This window comes from Notamacropus eugenii, chromosome 7 (assembly GCF_028372415.1).
Source record: "Notamacropus eugenii isolate mMacEug1 chromosome 7, mMacEug1.pri_v2, whole genome shotgun sequence".
Lineage (NCBI taxonomy): Eukaryota > Metazoa > Chordata > Mammalia > Diprotodontia > Macropodidae > Notamacropus > Notamacropus eugenii.
The window spans coordinates 127,943,558-127,960,337 of record NC_092878.1 but is presented as its reverse complement, the minus strand read 5'-3'; the positions used below and the strand labels follow the sequence as shown (position 1 = coordinate 127,960,337).

Genomic DNA, 16,780 nt, shown 5'->3' with positions numbered 1-16,780 from the left:
CTGCTCTCTTTTCCTCCCCACTATAAAATTATCCACTAATTGTGGATTGTGATGATCTATATCCTAACCCATCTAAGTCTCCTAATTTTGTGTGATCCATGTCTAGATCCTTCCATAAATCTTCATTTGAATTTCTTTGCAACTGTACTAGAGGACTTCCTCTAAGTCATAAGTTCTTGACTTCTTAAGAGATCTGTGGATAGATTTTCAGGGGTTCATGAACTTAGATGGGAAACAATAACATCTTTATTTCCACTAACCTTTGGTTTCCTTTGTCATTTAATATATTTTGTTTTATGCAATTAAAACTATTATTCTGAGAAGTGACATATAGGCTTCCTTAGATTACAAAAGGAATCCATAACCCCCCAAAAGATTCAAAAGCCCTGTTTGAGGTCTCCTAACATTCTGTCTTCACCAACTATTAGGTACGTAATTCAAAGATGCCAAAGTCAGAGGCAAAGAACCTATATGGAAAAAATATTCATTACAGAACTTTTGGTTGCATTAAAGAATTGGAAACAAAGAAAGCATCCAACAACCAGTAAATAGCTGAACAAATTTTGGCATATGAATATAATAGGATATCTTTGTTCTAAAAGAAATGATAAACGTGATAAATTCAGAGAGACTTAGGACAATCATGTTATTACCTTATACAGGGTTTTACTACAGTTTTAGGCCTATTTATGCTTAAAACACGATTAAGACTTTTGGGATTCCTTGTGTTAAATTTAATATGCACTAAATAAACTAAAATTATGAATATCATCTGATACAGAGTGCAATGAATAACACCAGGAATAAAATAAGTTCAGTAACCATTTAAATTTGAAGGAAAACCCTTTGAAAAAGGACTTTGATGAATGCATTGAATAATTATAATTTCAAAAGACTGATGAAGTCAGTATTCCTTCTGCCTTTTGGCAGAGACATAACAGACTACAAGTATAGAATGGCATGTGCATTTTTAGACATATGGATGCAGTGATTTTTCTTGACTCTACTTACTCCTTGGAGCTGCCTAAGTCCAGCCATCTGTCCTTCCAATGGGCCTTACGATCTGTCTGTTGATGCACCATTTGGAATTCTGTGTCTCTCCACATATACTGAAGCTAAACTATCTCTTAAGTGCTGACTTCCTCAAGGAGAATATAAACTCCTGGAGAGCAGGGACTCTCACTTTCCTATTTTGCTCCCAAAGCTTAGCACAAGGCTTATATGTTGAACACAATAAATGTTTTTAAATTCTTCCATTCATTCTGTTGGGTGAAGTTGTGAGGAGTGAAAAGGATATAAAAGAACAATAAATTTTAAAAACGCACAGAGGAAACAAATAATTCAGAAGGGACCACAAAGCAATCATGTTACTTCCATATTTAATATACTCTTAAGAAGTCAAAATAATACATAATGGAACCCTAGTTTCACACACACACACAATATAATTTTTTGTTTTTGTTTCATAATACAAGATTGTGTTTGAACTAAGTTTGTAATACAAAATTAAATTGAACATTAAAAATTCTATGGGAATGAGTGCAATGGATGTCCCTCTGTTATCCCTTGTTTTTGACCTGTCCTCATTAACTGACCATGCTCATCATCATTGCTCACTTAATCATACCTTATTATGTCATCATCATCATCATCGGTCACACTGCATTCATAACACTTGCAAAGCCTTTTCTACAATTGTCTCATCTGATTTTGGTTATTAGCAGAAGCCGGTGACATAGCTGCTATTTCTATCCCCACTTTACAGATGTGAGTGGTAAGACTCAGAATGGCCAAGTGACTTGCTCACAGTATCTCACAGCTCCCAAGTTTCTGAGATGATATTCAAGCTTGAATATTTTTTCTATTTTAAAGGTTATATTGTAAGCTTAGAAGGAATTCTGGGTCCTCCAAAGCCTTGGCAATGAAAAGTCACCTCTTTTAGGTTCTATTGTGATGGGAAAACTTCAAGTATGACCTTAATGATAAACTGTGCCTGCCATCTGAAGACCATCCAGCAGACAGACTCATCACCTACCTGACCACCGGCTGTGGCAACCTGCACACAGCTATCAGAGTTAAAAAAATTGCTCTGTTAGCTCATTCCTCTGCTTTCCATCTGTCCAAATATGGTCTAATATATATTCAAGTTGTCTCTCTTTCATGAGGCCCCCAACTTCCCTGAACTCCTGTATTGCTTCTGTCATTCATTTGGCATTTCACCATTCTGCCTTATGGAGTCATTTAATTTTTTCCCGTATTTATGTTTTATGTCCACAAGAGAGATGTTAAAGTCTTTGAAAGTAAAATGGAAATCATGCTCTCTCTTTCTTCCCTAAGATGCCAGCTAATCTGGCATTCAGGCTGGATACTCAGCATGAATTGATTTGTAGTTAGCTTTCATTGAGTGCCTGTGTCATTTGTGACTCTGGAGACCATGGAGCAGCTCAATACACATTTATTTATGATATGTTGCCAAATGTAAAAAAACTATTTTTCTATTCATGGGCAAAAATATTTATATTTGGTTCTAAATCAGCTTATCTAGGCAACTAGGTAGAGTAGTGGCTACCGTGATGGGCCTGGAATCAGGAAGATCTGAGTTCAAATGTAGCTTCAGACACTTACCAGATGTGTGACCTTGGACAGATTGGTTACCCTCCATTTGCCTCAGTTTCCTCAACTATAAAATGGAAATAATAAAAATAGCACCTACCTCCCATGATTGTTATGAGGATTCACTGACAGAATAGTTGGAAAGTGCTTAGCACAGTGCTTGGCACATGGTAGATACTAAATTCCTTTCCCTTCCCTTCCTTCTATTTAGACCTGCCCAACCATTTCAGAAGTAGTGTGTCTCAATGGTCAGAGCAATTAAATGAGAATCAAAGACACAGATCCTGCTCCTGACTCTGCCACTAACTCATGTGCAATATTGAACTTAGTTTGCTCTTCAGTTTTCTCATCTGTAAAATGAGGGGTTGAACCACATGGTCTGTAAGATCATTTCCAGCTTTTAATTTCTATTATGTAAGGAATTATGTCAATGGAATTGTTTTAAGTGAAGGAAATCTAATCATATGCATGTTTTGTTCTTAGTGACATGTCCATTTACTCCTAAATTAACTCTGATCTGCATTTTATTTAGAGTGTCAAAAGAAGCTAGAAATTACTAAAATACTCAGGTTATTGAAAGTGATTTGTTTTTTGAGCTATAAGATCTGCTCTAAAACTGGAGGGGCCATCGGGGGTCATCTAGTCTAACTCTCATTTTACAGAAAAAAGAAACTGACTTTCAGAGAGGTTCTGTGACTAGCTCAAGTTACATAAGTAATACACATTGGAGGTATGATTTGAAGCCAGGTCTTTTTGACTCTTGAACCATTATAGTCCTGCAATGTCATCATTTTAGGGAACTCTCTATGAGGAAACTTCTTTGGCCAGTGCAGATTGGAACCAGTACTGCAATTTATGATATTAAATACTTTCCTGGGGCACTGAGTGGTTAAGTCACTTGCCCAGGATCACATGGCTAGTATTCTGACACCAACATACATATTTTTCTTCTGATTCAACAAGACTTTTCCTTTCCCTTTCCTTTCCTTGCCATCTTTTCTGTCTCTTTTCCTTTCTCCCTCCCTCCCTTCCTCCCTCTCTCCTTCCCTTCCTTCCTTCCTTCCTTCCTTCCTTCCTTCCTTCCTTCCTTCCTTCCTTCCTTCCTTCCTCCCTTTCTCCCTCCCTTCATTTCTCTGAGTTTCTGAGTACATGTCATACTCAACCTAGAAATCAATTGTGTTCCAAAAGTTCCCATGTTAGGTTGATAGTTTAGAAGTGTTGATGCATTTTCCTATAGAAAATACATTGTAAATATTGGCTAGATTACTGGGTAAGCCCACAAAATCTATTTAATTGCAACCTAACTGAAATAACATATTTGTAGGAAACAACATAATTATAATACATCAAAAGTCAAGGACTTCTGGTTTTGTCAGCGGGAGACAGTATTAGCTTGCTAAAACCAGCTTGACAGGCTCCTGAGCTAATTGTTAAAACTTCAGGATGAGTATTTATACCTTGGAAATGGACAAACGCTATAAACCAGGGCTTGATTTGTTATTTTGTTGGTGGTCCAGACTTAAGAAAATGATGGAGAGAATATGAAATACATAGATTAAACTTAAAAATGATCATGTGCACATTTTTTTGAGAGTCCAATTTTCAACACCAGGATGGGGATGGGTGTGCATGGGGAGAGTTCCTTCCATGGGAACAAATCACAGACTTGTTGTTTTTAATTTATAGTCTTAGGTAGTTTGGATCACAGGGAAGTTAAGTTAGTCGCATATTGTTTCACCTCTAGAAAGTGTCAAAGGTAAGATCATTGAAGATTTGAAGGGACCTTTATGGTCATTGAGTCCACCCTTTTCTTTTCATAGATGAAAAAACTGAGGCTCAGCGGGGACAAACGATCTGCCCAATGTCACACAAAAAGTAAGTGTCAAAGTTGTTTATGCAATCAGAGCCATCCAGAATTGTACAGTGGAAAGGTGACTTGAGAGTTCAAGGACCTCAGTCTGAATCTTGGTTCTTCTTTTTTCTACTTATGTGACCATAAGCATGTCATGGAACCTCCTTTATTCTCAGTTTCCCTATCTGTAAAATGAAGGCTTTAGAGTAGATGTCTTCCAACGTCCCTTTCAGCTATAGATCCCAGGACTGCATGTTCAGCACTTTACCCACTAAACTATTCATAATTACAATACTAGTGATAAACAAAATACAAGGGGAATGACATTGAATAACAAGTAGCTTATTATTCATTTGGAATGCAAGAGCTTAAGGAAAAGCAGGTTAAATTAAAATATGAAGAGACAGAGATGTTTGTGAATGTTACGAAGGGGATTTGGGGGCTCTGGAGACTGTTGTCACCAGTTCTTTATTATATGAGATGTCACTTCTGACCTTATGCTTTCCCTTGTACATGCCTAGTCCTGCTCTCAGATTTAAGGTCATGCTTTGACTCCCACAAGGGACAAAGAAGGATAGAAAAAGCAAGAGGAAAAACAATTCTGTTGAAGTGAAAGTTGCCAAAGGGAGAAAAAGGAGGGATTTGTGTTTAGCTATGAGTGATAAGTGATTAAATGCATTATTGAATGGTGAGTAAAGAATAATAGTAATTGCTAGCATTTATATAGCAAGTTAAGGTTTGAAAAGTGCTTTACAAATACTATCTCATTTCATTCTCACAAAAACCTGGGAGGTAAGGCCTATCATTATTTGTATTTTACAGTTGAGGAATTTGAGGCAGGCAGACAGACATCAGTGTCTGCGGCAGGATCAGAATGCTGCTCTTCCTGTCCCTAGGTCTAGTGGTCTACTCAACTGTACTGAGTAGTTGCCTAAGAAGAATGTAGATAGTTTGTAGAATAAGCCTATAGGTGTGTGGTGGGAGGGCTAATGGGTTAGACCAGTCCCCGTACCAGCAATCAGAAAATGCCATCATCCTACAAGAGTTTGGATGCCTTTGAGCTAAAGCTGGGGAGTGGTGGGCAGAGTGACCTGATGAGGGTCAACCATTCTCAACCATTATATCAGATATTCATAAGTCAAGGAATGCTACATAGGAAAAAAATGCTGGTTCATCTAGCAATCTATCAATGTGACCTCTATTAGTCAGTATTTATGTATATCTATAGTACAAAGAAAATTGTGAATCATCTGATTTAATTTAACAAATTCGAAGACAGTGTGGTAGACACTCTGGGAGGAAAGTCATGATGCCTCCCCACAAAAAGCTCAGAGTTTAACTGGAGCAATAGATTTACAAATCTATTATAATCCGTCCTTTGTACAGCCTGTCCTGTCTCCCTGGAACGCTCCCCCTCCTCACTTTTGCTTATTGGAATCTCTGTTTCCGTCCAACACTTACTGTGGTGTCACATCTTTCAAGGGGCTGTGCCTGTGTTTTCAATTCTTAACGTGCTTGCCTAGACTGTCATACTTGTCACTAAAATGATTTGGCATTTACTTGATTTAAATTTGATTTTTATTTATGTTCGTGTTGTTTCCCTCACCTTACACCCAGTAGGATATAAGCTCCTTACAGGTAGGGACTGTGTGTGTGTGTGTGTGTGTGTGTGTGTGTGTGTGTGTGTGTGTGTGTGTGTGTTTATCCTCTATATGCAGCTCAGTACCTGGGACATAGAAGTCACTTAACAAACATTTGTTGATTGATGCATAGACTAGAGGAGGCAAGGACCTAACCTAGGAATTGGAAAGAAAGTGTGAATTTGAGGAATACTATAATTAGAGTCTAAAGAACTTGGCTAATAAATGCAGAAAAGGAAGAACAAAGAATCTAAAGAAACAGTGAAATTTTGACATGGCAGATGGTATCAGAAGAAGAGGGGGTTCAGAGGAAAGATGAATTCATCTTTAGATACAGTCATTGTAACTCACTGGGCAGCTAGGTGTCATAGTGGATGGACTCCTGGATCTGGATTCAGGAAAACCTGAATTCAAATCTGACTTCAGACACTTACTAGCTGTGTGACCCTGGGCAAATCACTTAACCCTGTTTGCCTCAGTTCTCTCATATAAAATGAGCTGAAGAAGAAAATGGCAAACCACTTCAGCATCTTTGTCAAGAAAACCCCAAATGGAGTCACAAAGAAGTGGACAAGACTGAAATGAGTAAACAACAACTCACTGGATGGACAGTGTAATCTTTGATTTTACAGAATAAAATAAAAGAGGCTTTATTAAAATGGAAAGGGATTTATTTGGTCAGGAATTTGATTAAATCTGATTTACTCTAAGGGATAAAAGTTTCACACACACACACACTAAAACAAACAAAACAAAAGCAGTGCAAACATGACTTACTAGACTTATAATGTTAAGTATTTTAACATCTTTAGATTTGAATGTAAGTCTTTTTAGCCTCTTGCCACAGCCCTGCTCCCTCCCCCATTAGATGTCCTCCACCAAGATGACTTGGTTTGTCATACCTTCTAGTGTCTGGTTTCTAGGTTGCTGGTATATATGTGTGTGGGTGTACTGGGGAAAGAATGGGAATGAAAGTCATGAAGTAGTGTTGTGACCCAGAGGTCCAGAGATGGAAGAGACCTTAGACACCATCCAATCCAACATCTTTTGTTTACCAATGGAGAAACTAAGGTTCCAATATTTTAAGTGACTTGCCCAGGTCACCCAGTTAGTAAATGTCAGAGGCAGTATTTAAAACCCTGATGCCCCCAACTATAAGTCCAACATTCTGTCCTCTAAGCCATGTAGCCTCATTGCCTTTAGGTCCTCAAATAGCTTTGTAGAAACAGCTCTGGAGTCATTATCGTGACCTTAGCTATAGTTCAAACTTTTGTCATAAAGCAAAATGCAGTTGATTATTGGAGGTGGGGGGGGGGGGATGGTGGAGGGTTCCAATAATATGCTCTTTCACCATCTCTCTAGAATTTTGGATTCTGGCATCCTCCTATAATCTTGTCCAGGACCTGAAAAAGGACAAGGTTTTTCCACCCTTGATTTTGCAAAAACAGCACCAGATGTTGAGGAATTTTGTTTCAGTTTTCAAAATCCTTCATTTTGGGGGGCAAAATGCATTATATAAGGTGCAAAATCTGCCCCTCATTTTGAAGGAATGAGAAAAATGATTAATTATTGTAATACATTCCAATTTCTTCATTGTAATTTCTGGAAGTAAATTGTATCAGATATTTTTAGTTTAGAAACAGACTTTTTTTTTTGCTTGCTTGCATAATCTAAAGGAATTTACTCACAAGGTTTGCTTAAATTATTTGCTCATATCTGCTAGTACAATAATAAAAAGCTAATGAGAACATGCCAAATGTGATTTAGAAAATGCTATGCATTTTAATGTTCTGATATTTAGTGCTCTGAAAAACAGAATTCCACCTTACAGAAATGATAGAGCAAAGAACATATTTATCACACTTTACTTGAAGAAGACATGAAGCTAAAGAATTCTGAGGTTATCTATTTTTCACTTGTTTAAGCAGGAAATTTGTCCTGTAGTGATGTGGCAAATTTTTGCATTGCTTCTATCTATCTGTCTGTCTGTCCGTCTGTCCGTCCATCTGTTTGTCTATCTGTATGACTGCATAACATATACACACATACACATATATACATGTATACATACAAATTCACAGACCCCCTAAGTTTGTTCTCCAAAAGCAGTCTTTTAGAATTCGGGTCATTTCCATGCTGTGATTGGGCATCAGAGTAGGATATACATATGTAGATGCTTAAGAGTCAGTTATGACAGCTGAAGAGAAAATTACAAAGTGATGTGAACCAAAAGTTGAATGTGATCCATAATCCAATTGGTCAAAAAAAATTTGCTGCCTTAAAAGAAACAACCCAAGATTGGCTAAATAAAATGATAAACTTGTTTCCAAGTAAGCAATCAGACAGTTAGTTGACTAACATTTAATAGCTACCTACCATGTTCCAGGTGCTGTGCAATTTATTGGGGGCACAAAAAAGGCAAAAACAAACAAATAGACAAAAACAATACTTGCTCTCAAGAAGCTCACATCTCAACGCGAGAGACAACATACAAATTACTATGTTTAAACAAGATATGTTTACAGGATAAATTGAGGGTAGTCTGAGAGGAAAGGCACTAAGATTAAAGAGGATTCAAAAAGGTTTATTATAGGAAGTAGGATTTTAGGAGAGGCTTAAGGAAGCCAGGGAAGCTAGGACGTGGGGATAAGGAGGGAAGAAATTCCAGGTACGGAGGATAGCCGATGAAAACTCTCATAGTTGGGGGCTGGAGCATCTAATGTGAGAAACAGCCATGAGGCCAGTGTCATTGGATTGCAAAGTATATAAGATAATGAAGATTGGAAAGGCCCAAGAGAAGCCCATCAAATAAAGCAAACAAAAACAGGTTGTTCTCCACATCACCAAAACCCCCCAAACCCTATGCCTGAGGAAGACTCCAGTTCAGATAAAGATGTGACTGTGGGTTGGTAGAGATTCAAAGGGTTTCATCAGATATATCTTAGTCATAGGGGAATACTAGTTCAGGTGATGAGGGAGTATTAAATCCCAAAGCAACCCTATTTTATCTCAATTAAGGAAGGGGCCAGAGTACACCAATATGAGAAAACGATGCCCGGTTTAGGTCATGTAGAAGTTCAGAGTTACCATCACATGATATTAATGATCAACTATCTAGAAACTTAAGAACTCAGGGTAAGAATGCAGAAAATATTGAACCAATTGTTAGACATAGACAATATACCAAGCAAAATAAGAGAGGCAATTACTCATAGAGTCAAGTAATTCCTTAATTGAACATACACAATATGTGCAACTACATTTTTCTCAATGTTGTTATTGAAGGGTGTGTTTTTAAAGATTTGTAAAATTGTGATATATATGCTTTATAGAATCTTCATCATATATATTGCTCATTATATATGCATATATATAAAATACACATATATTTAGAAACACACACATATGTGCCTCTCTCTATATGTATATATATACATATATATATATATATATACATACATATATACAGAGAGAGAGAGAGAGAGAGAGAGAGAGAGAGAGAGAGAGAGAGAGAGAGAGAGAGAGAGAAGGGTGGGCAACATATATTATTGGTACATATTGACCATTATGTGAGTACTGTCATGAATAAGAATTTTTTAAACTACATATATATGTGAATACACACTCATATAATGTATATAGTGTCTTGAATAAAAAAATTATATTGAGCTAACACAAAATATGTTGGTTATATTAAATATTTGAGGTATTATTGATTGTATTATGTTTGCATACCCTCTGTTATTCAGGTTTTTGATTTGCAAGGAATAAAAATATTGGAAATGTAAGGTACTGTCCCTTTTCTTATATGGACATTTTACTTGTTGAATGAGGTAGACAAGGAACATTCTGTGTGGAACATCGAGAAAAGCAATTTGAAGGAACATAAACAGTGCTGAGAGAACCTGAGAGAAAAGCAGCTTCTTAGATTAAAAAGTTATGAGAAGACCTGAGGACAGAATAGCACCTCAGAGGGACAGGTACTGATTGATGGTAGAGATGATTGCCATGCATTTTTTCCCAGCAGCTCATCTAATGTAACTTTGAAGGTTATGGGTGGGAAACTCTGAATCAAAGAACTGTTTGTCTGCTATGGTATATGGACTACTTCTATCATATCTGGCAGAAATGTGGAAGTTGTGGTTTCTTGACCTAAGCTAGAGATAGATCACCACAAAAACAGTTAATTTCAGTAAAGAAAATAAATGAAAAGCCAGATGAGGAGATCAGGAGTCAGAAACAGAAAAAGTAAGTGAGAGTAAAAGATCAGTGAAGTGGATGGGAGAATACGCACACAGAGTATAAGACATAAGGACAAAGAACATTAAAGCCTATGGATCTGAGAAGCCACTGGTGCTGAGAGGCTGACAGAAGCTAAGAGCAGTTGACTATACTATACACTCTGCTATTCATGAAGGAACTGATCTGACTGGAGGACAGCTCTGCTATTTGAAAGAGCTGATTGCAAGAGGAGAATCTTTTGCTGTGTTCTAACAGCTAGCTGTGGGGAAATCTGCCTTTCTATCTAGTGCTATCTACAGCCCAAGAGAAGGGAAACCACTCAAAGGCTTGCCCATATTGCCTTTTACTTTCTTCTGTGGTTCAAGAAGGGAAGCCTCTATCAAAGCCTATATAGAGAGTAAAATCTGAATAGCTTTTGAGATCTGAGGATTAAAAGGAACTGCTTTTCACTAAGTGTCATGCTGTTTCAGCACAAAAGCCAAGGGAGTAGGCTTCAGAAGCTCTATGGATCCCAGAGTTAATGATGATATAAGCTAAAAATGTTTAACACTGTTTTGGTGACCTAAGAGCAACAGAGGAGCACATTTGTCCTACAGGATAATGGAAAGGTTCTGAAGAGGAGTAGGAAATATATGATATATATTGGCTAAAGAGACAACAGATATCTATGCCACAGTCCAGATTCATGATTTGATCCAGGCACATGGGTTTCCCTACTCAAGAACCTCATTGTTGAGTTTATAAAAGTTCATGTTTCTTTACTCCCATAGATTATTATTTGCATTAGTAAGAGAATGAATGGATGATTGTTTTTAATTAATATTGTTTTTCCTTCTATTGAGTAAATCTCATTTTATGATTATTTTTGCATTGGCTTTTTTGCTTAGTAAATATTTCAAGGTTAAGCATTAATGGTGTTATTGTTACTAATTTGTGAAAATGGGAAAGTCACTGGTGGGGGCTCATGAGCTATAGTTAACAACGTAGATATGTATTTCTGTCACATTGAAGCTGCCACCAGGACCCTGAGAGTGGGAGTTAATTGTAGCTATGTAACCTCTTTCCTTGAGGAAGACTTCAAACTTCCATCATGACTATAGGAGAGGTGAATGAGTCAAGACAATCCAGGAAGAGACAGAGCCTAATGAGAGTCAGGGGTTGGAGCTATACCCTTTACAAATGTTAAACAGGAAAAAAATATTCCTCACCTAAATTAGCAGTGTGTTACGGTAGAAATCACACATACTTTTGACCTAGGATCAGAATGCATGAATTCTAAGCAAAACGAAGGAATAACTTGTACTATCTACCTCATAATATTGTTGTAAAGAAAATGTTTTCGTACTATAAAGTGTTATATAAATGAGCTATTATTTAAAACTATTATAGCCATAACATATTCTATAAAATTGCAAATAAGTTCATTCTTTTAAAATCATATCTGTATTTGCATGTATGGAATATGTGAGAACACTTTTTTAAAGGATACACACATAAATATATGTATCTATGTATACATATATGTATATACATACTCCAAATTATATTTTAATTTTGATAAATTTTAATAAACATTTTAATAAATAATCTTGCCACTAAATCTTTGTTTTTAACCATTCTCATTGATGACCATGTCCACTAGGGAGACTTTGTGACATCTTATTTATTAAGTAAAGTAGGCAGATTGAACACAGAAATAAGCTTTTGGCCTTTTTCCTCCCTTCTGGTAACTGCAGTAACAGTTTTGTATTCACACAGTTTCCTTGTCTAGACTTCTTAGCCCCTTTTACATTAGTGTCTGAGAGCTGATAGATAAACTAGCTGGACAAATGAGGTCACTCCCAGCACCTTCCTTAAAGCATAACAGTGTTATAATTTTCAAGTTACACTTTATGTCCAATTGTTAAATATTCAGCATTTCCTAAGGGGAGGTTTGATGAATATTTGAACCACCTCTAGTTCCTTAAAAATGAAGCTGACCTAACATTCATAGGTTCTGGAAACAGTATCCACAATTTTAAAATCACTGTTAGGGTAATCACTTTAATTTGGTACACAGGTGACATGATCACAGATTTAGAGCTGCTGAACATTAAATGCTGTGGAGACCAGGTCCCTCATTTTACAAAGAAATTAAATGACCTGCCCAAGGACACACAACCAGTAAGTGGAGTCTTCTTGACTCCATGTCCAGCTTTCTAATCTCTATCCACAGAGGGGAGAAGTTTACTGGTTTAATTCAATTCAAGAAACACTTCTTAAGTAACTACTGCATGCAAGAGATTATACTGTCCCTGGTGATGAAAAGATGATTGATTAATAAGTATTTCTTAATTGCCAGTTGTAGGCAGAAAATTATTTTTTAAAATAGTATTTTATTTTTTTCCTTATATATTTTAATTATATAAGCTTATGAGTTCCAATTTTCCCCCTTCCCTCACTTTCCTCCCCCCTCCCCAAGACAGCAAGCAATCTGATATAGGTTATACATATATAAACATGTTAAACATATTTCCACATTAGTCACGTTGTGAAAGAATCAGAACAAAAGGGAAAACCACAAGAAAAAAGAAAAACAACAAAAAAGTAAAAATAATACGCTATGATCTGTATTCAGACTCTATAGTTCTTTCTCTGGTTGGTGTTAGCATTTTCCATCACAAGTCTTTTGGAATTGTGTTGGATTATTGCAAAGTTGAGAAGAGCTCAGTCTATCATAGTTAAACATCACACAAAGTTACAGTTGCTGTGTACAGTGTTCTCCTGGTTCTGGTCATGTCACTCAGCATAAGTTCATGTAAATCTTTCCAGGTTTTCCTGAAATCTGCTTGCTCATCATTACTCATTGCACAATAGTATTCCATTACATTCATATACCACAACTTGTTCAGCCATTCCCCAGTTGATGGGCATCCCCTCAATTTCTAATTCTTTGCCACCACAAAAAGAGCTGCTATAAATATTTTTTGTACATGTGGGTCCTTTCCCCCTTTTTAAGATCTCTTTGAGAAACAGACCTAAAAGTGACATTGCTGGATCAAAGGGTATATACAGTTTAATAACACTTTGGGAACAGTTCCAAATTTCTCCAGAATGGTTGGATCATTTCACAACTCCACCAACAATGCATTAGAGTTCCAATTTTCCCACATCTTCTTCAACATTTATCATTTTCCTTTTCTGTCATATTAACCAATCTGATTGGTGTGAGGTGGTACCTCAGAGTTGTTTTCATTTGCATTTCTTTAATCAATAGTGTCTTAGAGCATTTTTTCATATGACTATAGTTAGCTTTAATTTCTTCATCTGAAAACTTAGGCAGAAAACTGTCTTGGGTTTAAGGAGATACTGAGTTTAGGGAAGATATCCAGCTAGCGAATGTGGGGGTAGACATCAACAAACATGTCCATAATTCAACAGGAATTCATTAAATAGCTACTATGTGACAACTGTACTAAGGTACAAGAGATTCATAAGGAAAAATAAAATTTTATGCCCTCAGACAGCTTACATTGTATGGGCAGGTAATTGAGGACACACATACACAAATGAGTATTATTAAGGGAACTAAGCCCACCGGAGAAGTCCAAAAGTACCGTGTGAAATCTGAGCAGCTAGGCTGATAACTGAGCTGCCTTACAAAAGCTTGCCTTACAAAAAAGTTAGTAGCATGTGAAGAAGAGATCAGGCATGAAAGAATGAAAGGAATGTAGGCGCAAGAAAGGAAAATAGTATTACATGAGAATGGGGGACTTGATGTTATTTTGATATTCATCTTTGAGCTGAATTATTTTAAATTCTGAGGACACAAGGAGAACATTTCATTTTAATTATAACTTACTGATCAATAAATGAACTGAGGAGGACAGAGACTTGGTGGTGTTAGTGTTTTCAAATAAAACTCATGCCCCAAAGGCTGGTTTTTGTCCCTAATTTAAACCTTAAAATGATTAGCTAAAAATGCCTCTTAAACTTTTATTATGAAACTTGATGCTTGGGGGAAAATTTGACACAGCATATAAACAACAGTGTCCGTGTAAAGATTTAGCCCAACTCACCATTCTTGGATTTAAAAAAAAATAAGTCACCACCCTCTGATCCAGAGATCGTACTGCTAGTCATAGACTACAAGAAGGTCAAAGATAGAAGGAAGGATAGGGCTCTATTACCTGAGCTGTGAATTGGTCAAGTCATTCTATAAAGCAATGTGGAATTATAGGAACAAAGTGACAAAATATCCATGCCTTTAAATCCAAGGATCCCACTACTAGGTAAATATTCCAAGGAGGTCAATGGTAAAAAGAAAAAAAAAGATTTATCAACTATTTTTGTAGGACTGAAGAATTGGATATAAAATAGATGCCCATTGATTGAGGAATGGCTAAATAAACTTTGGTACATGAATATACATGGAATATTACTGTTTTGTAAGAAAAATGGCTAGGAAAACTCAGAGAATCATGAGAAGACTTGTATGAACTGAAATAAAAGGAAGTAAGCAGAACCAGGGGAAGAATAATAATAGTCAATATCTATACAGAGCTTGAAGGTCTGTAAAGTGCTTTACAAACATCGTTTCATTCTATCCTCACAACAGAGGGTGCTATTATTTATTAATCCTTGTTTTACAGATGAGGAAACTGAGGCAGGCAGTTTAGGTGACATGCTCAGGGTCACTTGCATTTCCACTATATGGGATTTTTGTGTAGAAAACAGTTTGTAAGATTTAAGGCATCACATGCTAAATTTAACAATAAATGATAAAAATCATTGAAAGATAAGAAGAATGAGATGATAATAATAGTGATAACTCATTTGCATAGCATTAAGTTTTCAAAGCACTTCCCCTCCCCCCAACAACCTCATGAAGTAGGAAGGTCAACTATTATGCTCTCTGTAAATAGAAAAAAAAAAGAGAAAGGGTTATGATGAGAGCAGTGAATAAACAGATGGACTAAATGGAAGGAAGATCTGGGTGCAAATTCTGCCTTTGATATTTATTGGCCATGTGACTGATATAGTCAGTTTTCTAAGCAAATCTCCAGTGCAATAAAGTGAAGAAAAGGTTGTGATATTCAGTAACAGAGGGAATTTTCTCACAGGGAGTTCCTTATACCAGTGGAATCATAGATGCAATAGGAAAAAAGTAAAATATGTAAAATAACATTGTATACATTGGTAGAAGAATCTCTGTGGATCAAATGACACTTAAAAACAAAAAAACTAAGGATGCATGAACATTGTTTGCCGATAGTTTGGCAATAAACACAATGAGAATATGGTCCTTAGATCTTCTTGCGTGGTTTCCAAGGATGGTAAATAATAATAACAATAATTAATAATAATGCTGTATTATTAAGATCTCTGAGTTTTGTATTACAAAAATAAGTGAAATGTCAATTCAGATTCTCCTAGTTCTAGAGGCACAGGCAGCTTAGTGGCACAGTGGATAGGATGCTGAACTTGGTGTCAGAAACACATCTTCCTGAGTTCAAATCTGATCTCAGACCTTTACTAGCCATGGGACCCTGGGCAAGTCACTTCTGTTTGTCTCAGTTCCTCATTTGTAAAATGAGCTGGAGAAGGAAATGACAAACCTTTACTCCAGTATCTTTGGTGAGAAAACCCTAAAGGAGATCATGAAGGGTTGAACGTGACTGAAACAACTTAACAACAGCAAAAATTCAGGTGGAGGGACGGAATAATAAATCACACAATTAGCATGATGCCTTCTCTAAGTTGCCTTGGGGTGAACTGAGACTAGATAACTTTTGAAGTTCTCCTACCTTGGGAGCTCAAGAAAATCTTCAGTAACCTGAACCAAACTTGTTTCTTCTTGATGTATTTCTAAGTAATTAAAATCTGCTGACTAGAAAGGAATCTATTTGAAAGTATTCTTGGAAGGAAATATTTCAATCAAGGTATTTTCCCCCCTCAGTCTAGCTACCATTATGAAGGTCATCCCATTTGACATGAAATTTGTTGACTAATTCACCTTGACAAAAGGGAGATGGGAAAGAGGAAATTAACATGCAATTAGCTGAGAGGTTAAAGGGAACAGTGGTACCTTTCTTTTGGCTTTGAGCTGCTCATGGTACCTGTCTGATGTGTCACCTGGGATCTCTCCTCCCCAGAGGGTAATTCCCACAATGGTATAGGTGATGGCCATGACAAGTAATGGGAAGCAATATACCAGTACAGTCACAATAATATGGTACCTGCAATAGAAAAGACAAAGGTTATAAGAGCACCCTAGGAAAATATGTAGGTTGAATTAGCTCTGGTTATGAATCAAACAGAAAAACTTCAAAAAAAAAAAAGGCTATGCCCTCATCTTCTGAATTTTCTTCTCAAATTTAAAAACAAAACAAAACACTATGCACACCAAATAGTCTTAACAGTGTTTTCATTATTGTTGAGTCATTTTTCAGTC

General features: G+C 36.6%; 1 protein-coding gene across 1 annotated transcript in view; it reads right to left on the bottom strand.

The window, feature by feature from the left end:
- TACR3 (tachykinin receptor 3) overlaps window positions 1-16,780 on the bottom strand; it is a 97,550-nt gene that overhangs the window by 39,711 nt on the left and 41,059 nt on the right. The window contains exon 3 of the mRNA XM_072622600.1: window positions 16,415-16,565. Coding sequence (XP_072478701.1) covers window positions 16,415-16,565 — 151 coding nt within the window. The remainder of the gene's footprint in view (window positions 1-16,414; window positions 16,566-16,780) is intronic.